The following is a 17,750-nucleotide window of genomic DNA, read 5'->3' as shown; positions in this document are numbered from 1 at the left end:
TGGAGTCCACTCTCATAACAAGAGGAGTTGATATATTACTGCACTCCTTTATAATGTGTGTGCTTTCTCTTCCTTATAAAACATGTCCTCTGGAGATGCTACAGTATCAGTATGTAGCCAAGTCTCTTCCTCCACACTTCTTTCAAAGTTTTCCCATCCCCACTGACAAGTTCAAACCCCTGCCACAATTTCTAGAACAGCCTCCTACACAGTTGTCTTGACCTCAAAAGTGATTTGGTTCTCACAGCCACTACTGCTGGGGAAGCATCCACTGCTAACTTCAAATTGTTTTTCCTTGCTTTCAGTGCCTCCAGCCACTGAGTCATATTTATATTTATATGCCTAGAAACAAACACTGAGGTAAAACAGAAATTCTGGATCAGCTCTAATGTGATATTTAAATTTTACATGGTTCTAACATAAGTCTAAGAACACTTACTTCAAGAAACTTCCTAATTGATTTAAAGCCAATCTGTTTCCCTATCAGGGTATTGAAGAGAGGAGTGCATGCACCCTAAACTAAATATTTGGAAAAGCAGATGCTTTTTGTATTTCCTCGAGGCATTCAAATTTGTGCATTCAGCACTTATACTGAACTGTTCTCTGTTTTGTGTTTTTACCTGGTCTATATATTCATTTTAGGACTGCTGGCCTTCCAAGTGTTTTTGGTTTACATCTCTCATATGATAGTTATGTTGGTAGGGATTGATGGGAGTTAGAATCCACAGATCCCTAACCACTGCTTTACTTAGAAATTATCTAGAGACAATTTCTTGACTTGTGAAAATACTACATTATTAGTTGCATTTTAATACAGTATAGTCTAATGAACCTTGTTAGGACATGGAACATTAAGGTGTGGGCTTGTTAAGTTGTTAGAAAAGCTTTTAAAAATTAGAAAAAGCAGCCATAAAAACTTTTTAAAATGGTTGATACAGTATCTGCAGTATTTTGAAATGGCTCCTCATATGACAATGCATACTTCAGTAGCCTAAAATATTATGGAGAGAGAAGGTCCAGTGATGTAATGGAGTACCATCTTGCACCTCTTAATGTCTTATATTCTCTTTGATTTAATTCTATTGTAATTATACACAAAGGTTGCAAGGGAAATGTTCTGTATACATGTGGTAGCAACCCATGGAATCTTTAAACCCCACTTTGATAATTGTGAACCTAAAATGATATGCTACTGTAATGTAACTATTATGCTTCAAGTTTAGAGTCCCACACAAATTACCCTTTCCACAGCAAGATGGCAACCACAAAGAGGCAGGTTTCAGAATACACTTCATTTAAAAATTAATTCTGACTGCATTTTACACAGTACAGTTCTAAACTGCTTTCATCATGTTCATTCCAATGTTCTTGAAGCAAATAAACAAGCCACAGTTGTAGTCAAATACTGAATTTCTTTCTTCCCACAAAACAGAAAATAGCTTGTTTTGAATGCAGTTTCTTGCTTGTTCTTAAGATACTGAGAGCAGCATATACTTCTACAGTCAAGTTGCTCAAATCTGTCTCTGTAGAAATCTCTGGGAGGAGGGGGGAAGCCCAGAAGAATAATGTATTGCATTTAAAAGGCTAGTATAAAAAGTTATAGAATGCTCATAATTTTAACTGTGATGATTCCATATGTATGACAAGGCATATAATCCATGGTAATCTTTTGAAAATACAGTGCACCTGCGTCATACACAGGCGTGCTATACGCAGCAAGGGGCGGCGCGTCCTATTCATTCCAATAGGGCTTGAGCATGCGTGGAATTCGGCTTACGTGGGTGTGTGTGTGTCCAGAACAGATCCCCCGTGTACAGCCGAGGGCGCGCTGTATTGAACAATAATCAGGAGCACCAACATAAAAAATAGCAAGTAGCAATAGCAAGTACATTTCTATACTGCTTATCAGTGCACTTAAGCCCTCCCTAAATGGTTTACAATGTGTAGAGGAGCCCTGGTGGTGCAGTGGTTAAATGCCTGTACTGCAGCCATTCACTCAAAACCACAAGGTTGCGAGTTCAAGACCAGCAAAAGGGCCCAAGCTCGACTCAGGCTTGCATCCTTCCGAGGTCGCTAAAATGAGTACCCAGACTGTTGGGGGCAAATTAGCTTACTTGCTAATTAGCTTACTTGCTGTTCACCGCTATGATCTTTGGAATAGCGGTATATAAATAAAACAATTTATTTATTTCCTTCCTTCCTTCCTTCCAGGTTGGGACCCAAGGCAGCTTACAACACACACACACACACACACACACGCACGCGCACCCCTTAAAACAACACTTTAAAAACAAATAATTCAATTAAAACAGTAAAACATTTTAAAACATACACAATTTAAAAGATACAATATTAAAAATAATCTAAACCAACCCCCCCATCCCCCGATAAAACCAGGCCTGCATGATTTTAAAAAGCTTGCTTGAATAAAAATGTCTTTGCTTGCTGGTGAAAGGTCCGAAGGGAGGGAGCCAGCGTAGCCTTCCATGGAAGGGAGTACCACAGAGTGGGAGTAGCCACTGAGAAGGCTCTCTCTTGTGTCCTCAGCAGACGAGCCTGGCCTTCTCCTGAGGATCTTAGCGGCTCTAGGTGGTTTGCATGGGAAGATACGGTCTCTCAAATCTGGACCTAAGCTGTGCCCCCAACAAGCTGGGTACTCATTTTAGTGACTTTGGAATGATGCCAGGTGAGTTGACCCTGAGCCCCTTGCTGGTATTGAACTCACAACCTTGTGGTTTATGGGTGAGTTTATGTAGCACAGGCATTTGACCACTACACCACCAGGGCTCTTAAAAAGAAAATGTTGCAGAAAATGGTAAAAAGGAAAATGGGTGTCCATTTTTGTTCCAGTGCCACTAGTTCTAGGGATAGAAATCTTTAAGATAACTACAGATCCCCTTGCTATAGTAAAGTTTTCCTAGATTTAATTAAACTTTTATCTGTTGCTGGGAATGTTGCTAATTTGTCCTTGTTGGACTAATTGGCTATTTTCTTTTATTAAAAAATGTGTAAGTCATTTTCTAACTAAATATACTGAACTCACTGAAAGCAAAGCAGTCATTTCCATAGAGATGTGGAACTAGGAGAAGAAATATATTATTTTAAAATAATTTTAGGAAGGGAAAAACATCAAGATATACTGTTGTCTTTGAGATAGTAAGAAGCAAGGAAGCATCTTCATAGGATGGTATGATATATCCATGTCTTTCTGGGCCAAACTAGATATGATAGCATTACATGATTTAGAAGTAGTATAGCTCAGAAAACCCCTCAGAATCCCACAGCCTCCATGTAGAAACTGTAGCCCCAAAGAGTAACCTTTCTAAGATCTGACTCAGGATCCTGATGCAGATTGGCAGGGGTAGGTGGGAAGCTTTAATCCCTAAGCCCTGCTGAGGGCCACACCTGTTATATACATCAGGAGAAAATTTCCCATAAATTTAGCAGGGTACTGATCCAGATTACACTTCCACACAGAGAGACATTTTTAATTTTAATTAAAGCATTCAGTCAAGTGGTTCATATGTGAACATGTAGTGGTTATCAAAGAATTATGACTTTCAAGATAGCCTTCTTCAGTTATTTCCTAGTCAGAGAACAAAAACGCTGAAACCACACTGTGCACATTCTCTCTATCTTACTAGACACCATCATTTTTCACAGCAATGCTAGGAGAAAAATTTGAATTTTCCATGCAATGGTTTTGCTCAGTTTCATCAAGCTCTGCTAAGAGTAAATAGACCCCCTGATACTTGGAAATGTAACTTTGTAGACTGCAACACTCAGAATCCTCTAGACAACATGTCCATTGTCTATTTGCAATATTTGGGTTGCTGAGCACACCTTTCATGCTGTGGAAAGGAACCTTGTCCAGACACTGTGGACGAGATGGTTTCAGAAACTGGCTGTAGCAATACAGCACCTTATCCTGAGGAGAGTCCTTTACAGCACAGATGGGACACATGTGGCTCTCCAGATGTTGAACTGCAAATGCTATCTGTCGTAGTAGCACCCAATGGTGATGAATGCTTTGCAATCCAACAACATCCGAAACAGCATATAATTATCCCACTTCATGAGTAGAGTATGGTATCTGCCTCAAGTAGTGCAACTGTTTGCATCAGACTGGTCTGTATCCCAGCCTTTGTATGTCTTAATTTACTTGTGCATTTTAATTCACACACACAAATCTTTGGTGCACCTTTAGCTAGTATAGAGTGCATCAGTAAATGGCACATGTTTACCCAAAGACAAGACTAGCTCTAAAACTAAGGCACACCAAAAGCAGTCTGAAAGTCAATTTAATTTAATATCTGTTGATAGGTAGAATAAGTAACACCGAAATCACAAAGTGATTACGTGAAAAGAAATGCACCAGTCACAGTGGACAAAGAATAGCATTTGATATCAAATTGAAATAAAATGAAAACCTAATGAGTTTAGGATTCACATGTAATTAGCTATAGTATCAGTTCAAGAAAGGCATGCATATTTACTTACAGAAGTAATATAACTTGAAAGTAACCTGTGTTAATGAGAAATGTTAAACCTCCCTGGTGAGAAAAATCTATCTAATTAGAAAAATATTCCTCACATTTATGCTTGTTAAAATTAATCATTAAAAAACCCTGCTCCAATACAGGGAAATTAATTTAATACTTGCTAAGATGTTATGATAACACACTTCGGTCTAGCACAACATATATGTTAATTAAGACTACCTGTGGTAAACTTTAATTTTTGTGATTTATATAATTCAGTTTATTTTTTCTGTATTGCTGGTCTGACATTTTCTGTTGCAAGAGACAAAGAAAAGCTGACATTTTGTGAACAAAACTGTTGAAACTCACTTATGGGCAACTAGTGGAAATTGTAGTCTTTGTTCTAAATCCAGCTGTAACTTCCACATAGAGAAGACCCACTAGACCAAAGAAACTTGTGTAAGTGTTAACACATTCTCATTAACCCACAGGTTTACTCTAGTTGTGATTAACAAGTTGGATTTAGGCCCCTGTTTTTTCAAAGTGAATTTTTCAGTATGATGGAAGAATGGTTTCTTAGACATTTCACAATGGTTATCATTTTCTGTAGAAATAATACATTTCGAAAAGGAACATCTGTCACACCAGAAACCCATGGGGAAAGGAGATTTACCCATTAGCTTGATCCTTATTAATGAGGTCTTGATTCTCTGTCACATAAAGCAGAATGAAAAAAGACATAACTTATACAATTAAAGCCTTGTATGTTTCTGATAGAAGACTAGATGAATAAAGGCATACCTATTCTGTTTGACAAACCCAAATATTTTTGGTTTTTTTTTTCATTTCAGCCTTTCCTATCAGCCTCTTTTTAAAAATCTGTTACCCACATGGAAAGGTTATTAGTGATGTGAACAGCTGGCACAGCAGGAGTCAAAACCTCCAAAGCAGGATTTCCTCATGATTTTTCCCTTCAAAAAATAATAATACAAAACCACGACGATAAACTACTTATACTGCAGCTTTAAGTATGTTTAGTTTTATGCTGAACCAGATACACAAACACTGAAGCTTGAATGCGTGGTCTAAATTACTTCTTAAGTGGAGGGAAACTAAACTGGATTCCATTTAATAGCTCCCATTCTAGACTGCTGTAGAGCAATGGGTTTCTCAAGATATACTTACACCTAAATTCTTACAGTCTCACTGGGATAAAGCGACATCTAACCACTGACCACAGCAGCAGAAAATAGAAAGTGAATGAGCTCTTGAGGTGACAGTTTAGAAGGGCAATGACCTATGTTGAACTCCGAGTAATGTGAAAAGGTGACAAACCTTGGCAGGGAGTGACTAAAATGCTTGGTGGAACTACAGCATCTCATCACACACACAATATTTCTAATATGCAACTTTAGATGGAAGTTTATCATTAATTGAAAAAACAACAGTTCCTCCCAAAATGCTGTTTTACATAACACATGGAGCAATTAGCCTACTAAACTTTAAAACCTTGTCACAATTAAACATTCAAAGAAAAGTTTTTTCTTTATTGCTCAGTATGCAATAAAGGCATAACAATGGTTCAGGAAGTGAACAGGAAAACAGGAAGTTCTAGAGCCCTGAGGTTGGTGGTTTTCTATCCCACCTTTCTACCAGCATGAGATCCAAGGCAGCTTACAATATTTTCAAATCACAATACAATTTAAAAAGTCCTAAAACTAAGTTGAATACAATTTGTGTGTTCCCTGTCAGAACTCCCTGTAATTTAGGTAACAAGGATGTAGTCAAGGCATGTGTCACCATGGTCAGAAGCTTTTGATCTAACATCTAAGTTGTTATACTAAGTTAGGATATCAGGCTGCTCCTTTCCTTCTAGTCTCACATGACTATATGACTGACAAAAAAGCTTGTGCAATGAAGATTTGTTTCAACTGGTAGATTAACTAATTAACATTTTAATTGACTTGCAAAGCCTAATATTAATTTGAGGATATATATTAATTGAGAGGGCAGTAGAAAGAGAGAAAAACCACATGCCAGATGATTTGACTAAATCAAAGAGGCCACAGGACTGAGCCTATAGGACTTGAGCAGAGGAGGACAGGGGGTCTTGGAGATGTCTCATCCACAGGGCTGCCATAAGCTGAGGTCAAATCGAGAGTAGTTAACAATAACAACAATTAGTTGTGGGTGTTGCCATTAAAGGAGATTCTTCTCTCTTTAGGACAGGCATGGGTCACTGTGGTCTATCAGCTCGCTAGCATAGTCAGGGATTATCGGAACTCTAGTTCCAAAATATCTTCAGGCCCACAGCAGTCTATTCTTCTTTTGTGGTTCTGTCATATTGTTGGAAGAAAGAATGCAAACTTTTGTTTATTATGATTAATTTTGTTTGTTTATTATTTGTTTATAAGAATTTTCTGTAGTCGGCTCTCTTTATCCACTGATTCAACCAACTATGGGTTGTAAATATTCCAAAAAAGTATAAATTCCAAAAAGCAGACCTTGATTTTGGCATTTTATATAAGGAATAGAATTTTATTATGCTCTCGTACATAATGAGATTTGAGCATTCATAGATTCTGGTATTCATGAAGGGTCCTGGCCACACATATCAAGAGCCACTGTATTTTCTTTAATACTGGCTACCATCATCACTAAGAAGAAAGCTATTAAGTATAAAACTCCCTTCCTTGGAGCTAATAAAGATTTGAAAAAGGATTTTTCATTTCTACAACATGTTTAAAGGAGACTCAAAATGTTTGTCCTGGTTAGTTCATACAGGTCTGGCCAGCAATCCTGTTCCGAAGTCATACAGGCATAGATGAAGTGATGCAAATGCACTGGAGTAATTCAATTCAGTTCATAAAAAGGAGAAAGGATGCAGTGAAATAAAACAAGATAAATTAAAGTAAAATAATATGTACACTTCTTGTATTATGCAGTATTTCTTAAACCTAATGAATCCCAATGTCCCCCATATAAGAAATAATAATAATAATAATAATAATAATAATAATAATAATAATTTTTGTGTAATTGGCTCAATGTATGTCACTTTGGTTTTGCTGCATCATGGTTTTCTGGAAAAACAACATGGGAATCTGGTTTTGTCCTAATATATTTCATTTGCTGGAACAAAAATGTAGCCAATAGTATCAATCAATCAATCAATGGGGAAATTAATAGCTTTATGGAACCATTTTTGTCTCAATACAGTTTTTGTTGGTAAGGCGGAAATGCCAAATATGATTTTAAGGCATGTAAAATGCCCAATTTGAGAATAGAAAAGTTAAAATACTCTTATGAGATTAACTATACATGTACGATTGGCTTGAAAGAGTTGCTAACAGCACTAGTCCCTTAATAACAGTCCTGTTATACTGTGGAATTTGTTAAAACTAAGGTTTTAAACATTTCCTCTGTATTAAAACAGTTATCCCTTCCTATCTGTGGGGAATCCATTCCAAATAGCAAAAAATGAGGGCCCTCAAGTCTTGCTGTTTCCTATGGACATGCAATGTGCACGTGGCAGCTATTGTGTCTTGCCATCCATGGATTTGTGTTTCCATGGGTTTCAAGCCCCGTTTTTTAAAATGAACACATGTACACATGTGTTCATTTTAAAAAAACGGGGCTTGAAACCCACAGAAACTCAAATCCATGAATGGAAAGCTCATGGAATGTAAGAATTTTACTGGATTCATCAGTTTGGTAAACAATGTCCAAGGGATTAATTGCTGGTGTCCCCTTGTGGCATACAAGAGAGTAAACAGCAATACTGGAAGAGTAACTTTCTGAAGGGACATATTTGCACTTGATTTATAGAGATGGTAAGGGGATGGTAGAGAGCCAGCAAGGTGTAGTGGTTTGAATGTTGGACTAGGACACTGAGAGATCAGGGTTCAAATCCTTACTATGCCATGGAAACCTTGGGCAAGTCACACTTTCTCAGCCTCAGAGGAAGTAAAAGGCAAAGGCCCTGGACAGACGGGCCCTTTGCGGCATCATGGCGATGTGCTAGGGTTGCCTTGGGGCGGCGCATGCACAGGCCCCACAACCCTAGTATGTGATGAGGACGTCGCAGCTGTGCAGCACCATCTACACAGCACACACAGCTATGATGTCACAGCAGTGCAGCGTCCAAACAGCGCTGTGCAACTGTGACGCCATCACACTGCCTCTGGTGGTTTGCAGCAGTGCAACTGCGCCGCAAAAAGGAGCTCCTTCTGGGCATTCCTTTTTTGTTGCACAGCAGTGTCGCACAATTTTGTTGTTGCAGCGCTGCTGTGGAGCAAAGAGAGGCGCCTCCCCTGCGCCTCTTTTTGGCGCTCTGTACTGTGCCAAAGCCTCTCTAACTAAATCTCGCAAAGAAAAGCCCGTGATAAGTTCATCTTAGGTTTTTATAACAAGGAAATGACTTGAAGGCACACAACAACAACCAGAAGGAACCACAAATCAGTACAACAATGAACAGGACCTGCTCAAGAGGTAAGAGAAAGAGAAAAGTGACATTTTTCTCCAGAAACTGCCTATGTGGGATTCCAAATGTGACCATTAATCTGTTCTGACAACTGACTCATCCAAGCTTATGCAGGGAGTCTCTGCATATGTACAAAATGGTTTATAACTAAAAAAGCAAACATTTATGATATGAAAATAGCATTTGCAAGAGCACTAAGGTACTTCTGAGTTATCTTCTTGCACATGGATTTGCAGCTATTTGCATCTACTGGGTTCCTACCTCCTCCAGCATAATTTTCCTCTTCTTCGTCTTCTTCTCCTCCTTATGGAAGGTTTAGTGGAATCCATCATGAGAAATCCAGTCCTGCTGAACTACTGTCAAAGTGAAAAGCAGAAGTTCCCTGCATACCTCTTGAAAACACTTCAGAACTACCACAGATGCTTTTAAGTACCACATTTATAACATGAATTACATTACTAGAAAACAAGATAGGAAACAGACACTTACTGCTTGTGGTGAGATTACTTTCCCCTGTCTGTGGAAGAGGATCTGCATCCTGGATGACTTGTAATACTCCAACTGTCCGGACTGGAGGATCCAAGGCTACAGAGCTTTCATTTACAGTTATGTCACTAGCTCCTGTAATTTGATTGGTTGGTGGCCCTCCTATAGAAGCTTCAAAGTCTGGAGGGATGTCGTCTACACAATCTGCATTTGGCTAGTAGGGAAAAAAAGAGAAGGCTTTTCATATTTTTTTCAAAAAGGAATTGTCATTTTGAGAGGATTCTTGATCTCATTTTTATGACGGATTTCATGCATGTCACCTAAACCTCAGTTCCTCTAAAACAGTATTTCAAACTGGCCTTCAAAGCACTTTTAATCTGGGAGACACACAGGACAGAGTGCCCACATCCTTGCTTTTGTTTGGTCGGACTCTAAGGCAGAGGTAGAATCACGAAGTCACTTCAGATGTTGTTAGACTAGAACGCCCAACATTTGTCACCATTGACTATGCTGACTTCTGCGATTTGCAGTTTAACATTCCAAAAGGCAAAGTGATTCCCATTCCTGATTTAGAGTTAACACTAAATATAAATTATATAATAAAGCAATAAGTGATAAATGGATTTTAACATTAACTGTGATTTTAACTCCAAATCATTTTGCTGCCATGAGTACACAAGACAGTGATGTCCTTCCTCTCCCAACATAAAATGTACAAAATGTACAAAAGCACAACCAGACTGGCAGTTTAATCTTACTTTAACATTGGCAACAGTCTCCTCCACCCCACCTGAGTGCAACAGGGTAACTTAACATGTTAGTCAGGCTGTGTGACAAATACAATTTTCTCCTTTCTGTGAACTTTAGCATTTGACATCTGAGGTGGCCACCTCATTCTACGTAATGGTGGGGCAAGCCTTGGATTTAATAGACCTAGGTTTTACTTTTAACTATGCACATCCAAATTTTTAGGAGAGTAAGTGCACATATCACATACCAAAGTTACCAGGAATTTAACATTTCCTGCACTTTGTGCCATCAGTATTTTTGTATCACAACTCTGTCTACATTGTATTCTGAAAAATATAGATGTCAAATGTGAAAGCATACTTGAGGAGGTCAGAGTTTGTTTCTATTTACAACTGAAAAGTGGCACAGAACAAATAGGATGAGTGGAAGGGTAAGATGACACATATCTTCAAAAATAAAAAGGAGGAAAGAGGAGGAAAAAAATGCTGCCATATTTCCCTTTTTTCCTATCTTTTCTCCCCTTCCTAGAAACTCCACAGCAAAACAGTCGTCTTTTTAGACCAGATTAAGGCTCCTTTGGACCAGCATCAGGCTGCAGCCACTGCTTGATCCCAACCCAGGACTAATGGTCTGTGTCATCTGGACACAATGTGAGGCGGAAAGGAGCACAGACTTTTTGGTCCATGCATACAAGCGCTATTTAATAACAATGCCAATGAAATCCATTTCATTTCCAAGCTCTAGCACAACAAAATGCAGAAATGTCAAAGGGGATGAATACTTCTGCAAGGCACTGTAAATGAAAAATAAACATCACATGGTTCATATGGATGACAGTTTTGAAGGGATTTTTTTGTGTTAATACCACTTGTGAGAAAAAGTGGCCTTGGAACACTGAATCTTCAACAATTATTTTTATTACTATTACTAATTGATTTATACCCTACCCTTTTATTAATACTGGGACTTGAGTCGGGATAAACATTAAAACAAATTCACAGTTACACAGTTAAAAGCACTTACTAAAAAAAAGTATAACATGCAAAAAGTTACTATTAAAAAGCAATTAAAACCATTTCAAACCATCCATTAAAACAGGAAAAAAAATACACTATGCAGATACTTGGCATGTAGAGAGATCTTGTAGCACCTTTGAGACTAATTGAAATTGGCAGCATGAGATATGTATCTGAGAAAGTAGACTGAAGTCTACAAAATCTCATGCTGCCAATTTCTTTCTTTCTATTAGTGTCAAAGGTGCTGCAAGATCTCTCTACATACTAATTCCACAGACTAACATGGGTATAAACAGACTAACATGAATTCTATGCAGATACTTTTTATTTCACTATAAAGAAGTAAAATTAGTTTTCATGACAAAATGATTTTAAATTTTCTAACATAAAGAAAATGCTTACCGGAATCCCTAGTGCTTTTAAGATGTTCATTTTACACATGGGGCAAGTGCGATGGTCTAGTAGCCATGGATCTACACATGATTTGTGAAACAGGTGCCTACAATGATGAAACATCAAATTTAGTTCAAATCTCCCACTAAGCTCTGAATATTTTCCATTTCTATAAGTTTCAGTTCAGATCATCTATTCTGAAAAAGGTTAGACTGGTCTTGTAGGGAATATGTAGTTGAAGGTGTATCTGTGCAATAAATATTTCTGGCAAGGGGAGAAAAACCTAACAAACGAAGGGCTATGATAAAGCTTGGAAGTGTTGGGGGATTCATACAATTTAGCTGGTGGAGCCCAGTCTGCTATTTTGAATATTAGAAGCCATTTTCTATTACAAAAACCAGAACCCAAGAAATACGTATCTACTGGCAACATATTTATTGTCCTTGCTACCATGTGAAAAGTAATGTGAATTATTTTTTATCTGGGATTAAAAAATCTAGACCTAGATTCAATAGGGAACTATACAATTCACTGCAAAAACATAATTTTGGATACAGCACTATGTGACCATAAATTTTTTTACTAGAAATCCATTATTTATTAATACAATCTCAACTAATATTCAGAGATGGAGATTTTAATAAAAGGTAGGTTTAGTATTCTGATTTGTTTTCAGATTAATTTTTTAATTCAGCAGAAAATGGGAACCTTTGCTTTTATATTGATTTTTCTTCCTTGGACAGATGTACTCTGTGTTTATGTGCCTTCACATTGCCTCTCAATTTATGGTGACCCCATGATTGTCATAGGGTTTTCTTAGGCAAGGGATACTCAGAGGTGGTTTTGTTGGTTCCTTCATCTGAAATATAGCCTACAGCATGTGGTATTCATTGGTGACCTCCCATCCAAGTACTAACCAAAGCTGACCCTGCTTAGCTTCCAAGATCAGATGGGGTCTGGTGCTTATCGGTCATATAAATCTACTCCAATCCTGCCAAATTATCTATTCATTGACCATGTCTATTTTTGCACTTAAGAGACAGAAAAGGCTCACAGAGAGACTGAGAGAGAGATAGAGAGAGAGAAGGTCAGACAAACAGAAAATGTCTATTCCATGTAAACTATCTGCATAATAGGACCAGTTAGAATATTTCCTGTCTCCACAAATTACTGTTACAATAGTGAAATAATATGATTAGTATTCTTTGACCTAGACTCTTTTTACTTATTTTTTGATGAAAACCTTAAATTCTAATTGAAATTAAAATTTCTAGTATAATATTTTTTTAATTTGATTTTTTAAAAAAAATTTTTTGATCCTCACTCCCGCCATCCTGCACCCAAGTTGACTGGTTAATGCTTGCCAATAGCCTGAGACTAGTGTATCTCATGAAATGCCTCTTCCCATATGAGTTGCACTCCACTAACCGAGGCTATCTTTGTTCTATACTGGTGCAACTGGAAATGAAGACAGAGAGAAACATTTCACTGGTGGCATCTAAATTTGGGTGTGCCTTCCAAAAACCTTTCTCAAGCTACTAATTTTCCTGCTTTTCATTTTATTTTGGGGGCACTTAAAAAAATAGATTCCTGGATACATTTTTGTCTGCCACTCTTTGTATGTTTGTTGAACTATTGTTTTTACAATAGTTTCTTTTATGACTGCTTGCTTTCTGTTTCAGTATATTTTTAATTTTGTTGTGAATTATATTTTTATTGTAAGAGACCCTTGAGTGTGATCTTATGATAGAAAAGCAGGAAATAAACACCCAAATAAAGAAACAATAGACAAAAATTCCTTTTGCAACTGTTCACAAATGGTCATACCTTCCAAAAAACTCAAAACAGATGCTATTCTTCCAAAGAGAACACCTACATTCCCACAATCAGAGTCTGAACATGAACATATATGCTGTGCAATGTGTGACATCATACTACAAAGTGTTCCTTTATCTTTTAAGTTCAAGTATAGCAAGAAAACCCAGTTGCAGAAAAGAGAATAATGTTTCACAGTCAGTGGTTGTTTGGAATTCTTACACTTTGCAGCCTTATTTGGCTATTGCAGTGATCCTTGGCTTCAAAAAGACTACTCATGCTGAGTTACTCCAACTCAACAGCTGTCAAAATCATATCATTGTGCACTTTAAAAAATTAAATGAAATTAGATCAGAGGGGAAAGTCCTGGCTCACTGCAGTGTATAAAAGCTTTGCCCTGATTTAATCATGTGGTTGGCTTATGTCAGTGTACTGTGCATAAGATTTCTGCACCTTAAGTGTAACATGTCCATTTTATGCAAGTTCAGTTTTTTTTAAAGCCCTTGTTTGAGATCACAGGCACTTCTTGTATATTTTCTATTCTCTTAGAAACTGGATGGGCAGCTCCAAATAAGATGAGGGCCCTTCTCCCATGCCCAAATGTGATCATTTATGTCACTGTTTGGGTCATTTGAGGGGAAATCAGGCAATGTTTTTTTAATGGGAAAAGTCAGAGGATTCTTTTTTAAAAATTTTTTTTATTAAGCAAACAATATAAACACATACAACATCTATACAACAACTCACATTACATATAACAAATAACAATTCAACCCCACCCACCTCCCATCACTCTCATAATCATACCTTCCTTCTTCCTTCCATACCTTCAATCATTCGACAAATTAAAAAGACTTCTGAAGCAAACCCAAACCGTTTCATTTTCTTACTGTTTCCTTTCTACTTTTCCTTCTTTATTTACTTTAAATATCTGTAATTTCCAATTATCTATTTGACACAATATCTTGTATATCTGTAATGCCCAATAACTTAATTGTGATATTTACCTAAACTGTCTTTTCTTATTTTATTTTATTTTCCTTTAAGGAAATTATTATATCAATTTAATTGGATATACGTAATCAGTTCTCTTTCAAGAAGCCCTTGTCAATTTTATTTTGGATATTTGGCCATTTCTCAGAAATATAATCAATAATTCTTTCCCAATCTTCTTTTTCTATATTGCCTTCCTTCCTTTCCTGATCTGAGTGATATCGAGTGTTTCCTCTGTCCTCCAATTTTTTTGATGCCGATTCCGTTTCCATCATATCCAATAGTTTTAAAACCCATTCTTCCATTCCAATTTCTTTACTAACTTTCCAATATCTGGCATATACTAATTGTGCTGTAGTCAACATATAGAGAATTATTCTTCCGTGTTTCCTTTCGGTTTCATCTGATGTCATATTTAACAGAAGGATCTCTGGTTTAAGACTTAAGTTTAATTTGCCAATTTCCTGTATTCCATTTCTAATCATTATCCAAAATCTCTTAGCTTCTTCACACTCCCACCACATGTGAAAGAAGGTTCCCTTTTCATTTTTACATTTTTCGGTATTATAACTCTGTATCTGTACCTATATAGGCACCATAATGGTTGCAAAAGTGAAGACTGCACTGGCTGGGTCAAAGACTCTTTGCGATAAAACAAATAAACCTTTGCATAAAATCTATTGTCTTACATAGTGTGATCTGAAGAACTAAATAACTTGATCAATGGCATTACTTGCTACTAATTTTAAATACGAACAGATTTTTTTTAAGCCACTAGACCCATCACATCATTTTAGTCTTGGCTAGAACTATGATTACTCTTCATAAATGACAAATATTTACAATCTGTAAACAATGTCAGAACCCAATTACTTAGTTAAAACCAAAAAATTACATCTTTATGACTAGATGATTACATTAACTCACCTGCAGGGTAAGATCCTGACAACATCATTTGGTTTATAACCTTCAATGCACACTGCACAATTATCAAAGTCAGGCTCTGTTTCCTATTTTTTAAAAAAATGAATATATATTAATTTTTGAACGAAAAGCACAGGGCTGAGAAAATTTGACAAATAACACTTCACAAAGTATCTTCTCTCTTTGAGGGATGGGACAGTCCACTGGCTACAGCATCCATGTGCAAAGGACACAACAGAGTCCTGCTTATGGCAAATACACATGGATAATCAGTGTGTCAAGTCATTATAGGAATGAGAAGCATGTGTGGGTCCTTACTATACCTACAGAGCCTTTTCTAATACACAGTCACGGTCTTCCCAAGCTGACTTTTCTAGCAGCAAGTAACCTGTGCAAACATTACTGGTTTATTTTTTAATGTTTTTGTTCAAACCATGCACTTTTTAGTATCCCCCAAATATTTCTGTTAAAGGAAAAAGTTGCTGTGATGAGGGAGGTTACCTTATCTCCTTTTCTTATTGTTCTGACTTGTAGTTTGCTGATTGCTTTCTTTGCAGCATCTCCAAGACGGCGCTGAAAATGCAAAACATTGCCTTTATTAAAAGAATACCTCTTCACTTAAACATTCTTGCCAGAATTTGTAAGAGTGGCTGGATATTCCAAGGTAATTTCACATTAAGCGGACAAGAGCCATGTAAAAGCAAGCTCCAGGACTTAGAGAAGCTCGAATGTAGGGATTACAATCAACGATACCTTCTAAGGTATTTTTTTTTTTGGGGGGGGGACGCAGAGCAGGCTTTTAGTGTCACAGAGGGTTGCACTGGGAAGGAGGCACCCAAATTCTGATGCCACAACCCATTTAACTTAGGGTCAAGTGGTACTTTTGGCTGTTACCATAAAGAATGAACTATTCCACCTGCATAAACATCCTTAGCCTGGGAAATTGTATATACATTAAAAAAGCAGGACTGAATTTGCCTTTTTTTTTTTTTTTTGCATTTGAGAAAGGATCTTTTTGCTTTTAGGCATATAAGGGATTTTTAGGCATTTGGAATTTTTATTCCTAGAAATAATACTGAAACAGTGCTACTTAAATTGGCATCTGATGAAGTGGACTACAGTCCATGGAACCCTATGGTAGAAATTTCTTCTATTTACATAGTCTCAAAAGTACATCACTTGCATTTTGTTTCTTAGGGGTGAAGCAGATGGGACAAAAGGAGCAGCCAAGGCCGCTTTGGCTGTGACTGGCCCGGGACTGTAGTGATTGCACAGCACGTTGTCAAAGCGGACCACCAACAGGAGTGGATTTAATCCATTCTTGAAAAGGCCAGCTTTTGCCACCGCGGCATCCCCTTGGCACAGCATCTGGCCAATTTGGGGGCATGTGTTGTCTAAATGCAATGCCCCCAAAGCAGCTGGAAGCCGCATTATTTGGCCTGTCTGTTTCAGGTCCATGTTTCTTTATGTATCTATAAATATAGTTTCTATATGTATCTTATCTGGTATTCACTATATAAGGCCAAAAACTTCCAAACAGAAATTCACAGCTATTTTCTTGCTTTGGTATTGTAAAATATTTATACCCTGCATTTTGAAACACAGCATTCCAAGGCACCTCATAGTATAAAACTCAGATACATATTTAAAGCATACAGACATTAAAATTGAGCAATAAGATTACAACAATAAGTAGCAACAAACAACGATATTCAAGCACTTAAAGCACCTACAGTTGGTCAAAGAATATCATACATATAATAAAACAGAGTACATCACTGAGTCTGACACAAACTAGATAATAATAATTATCTAGTTAGAAATTCAGTTTCCCAAGCTCTGCATTGAACAAAACTACAACATTTTTCTCAGCTCCATTTTTTTTACCCTTAAATTCTTCCTCCTCATCCTGAAGATTAGAAGGAAAAGCACAGGGTCTGAGATTCAGAGTCAAGCTCTGAGATCTGGGAACCCAAACCAACCTACTGTAAGTTTCCGCTAAAGTTTTTAAGGTGAGATACATGATCCTGTAAGACTTCATCTTTCAATGGATTGCTACATTCAAATTCTCCCAAATGTGTGCCCTATTGCTACTAAGGAATTCATTATCTATTAGTTTTGCCTAAGGTTGTGTTCTCTTTAGTAAGAAGAAAAACACACACAGCAGAGAAAGCTGGATTCTGCAGCCAGGGGACATCATGCTTGCATTTGCCTGATTCCATAATTTAATCTTGGAGGTCATGGAAAGGGCAAGGAATGGCTGAGGACTGACAACCTATTTAGTCAATCATCTCACTGTAGCAGCAATGGCCAAATGTAAAAAAGAACATGAGTTTTAAGAAGCAAGTAAATATATTCTGTCTTGAGTTCTATCATAGAGCAAAATGGTGGGATATAAATGAAATAAGA

General features: G+C 37.2%; 1 protein-coding gene across 2 annotated transcripts in view; it reads right to left on the bottom strand.

The window, feature by feature from the left end:
* Window positions 1–17,750, bottom strand: part of LOC149312950 (RING finger protein 150-like) — a 130,784-nt gene that overhangs the window by 22,159 nt on the left and 90,875 nt on the right. The window contains exons 3-7 of one of the 2 annotated variants that reach the window (XR_016281334.1): window positions 15,843–15,914; window positions 15,345–15,427; window positions 11,619–11,715; window positions 9,454–9,664; window positions 9,226–9,320 (exon numbers count right to left, since the gene is read on the bottom strand). Coding sequence is in view for 1 of the 2 variants with exons in the window: in XM_089525759.1 (XP_089381885.1) it covers window positions 9,454–9,664; window positions 11,619–11,715; window positions 15,345–15,427; window positions 15,843–15,914 (463 nt within the window). In the remaining variant the exon portion in view is untranslated. The remainder of the gene's footprint in view (window positions 1–9,225; window positions 9,321–9,453; window positions 9,665–11,618; window positions 11,716–15,344; window positions 15,428–15,842; window positions 15,915–17,750) is intronic. The other variant, XM_089525759.1, reaches the window with a different exon arrangement.

Source organism: Sceloporus occidentalis, unplaced genomic scaffold (genome assembly GCF_023333645.1).
Source record: "Sceloporus occidentalis isolate IW3139 unplaced genomic scaffold, rSceOcc1.0.p SCAF_5, whole genome shotgun sequence".
Taxonomy (NCBI): Eukaryota; Metazoa; Chordata; class Lepidosauria; order Squamata; family Phrynosomatidae; genus Sceloporus; species Sceloporus occidentalis.
This window is presented reverse-complemented; position numbering and strand designations above follow the sequence as displayed.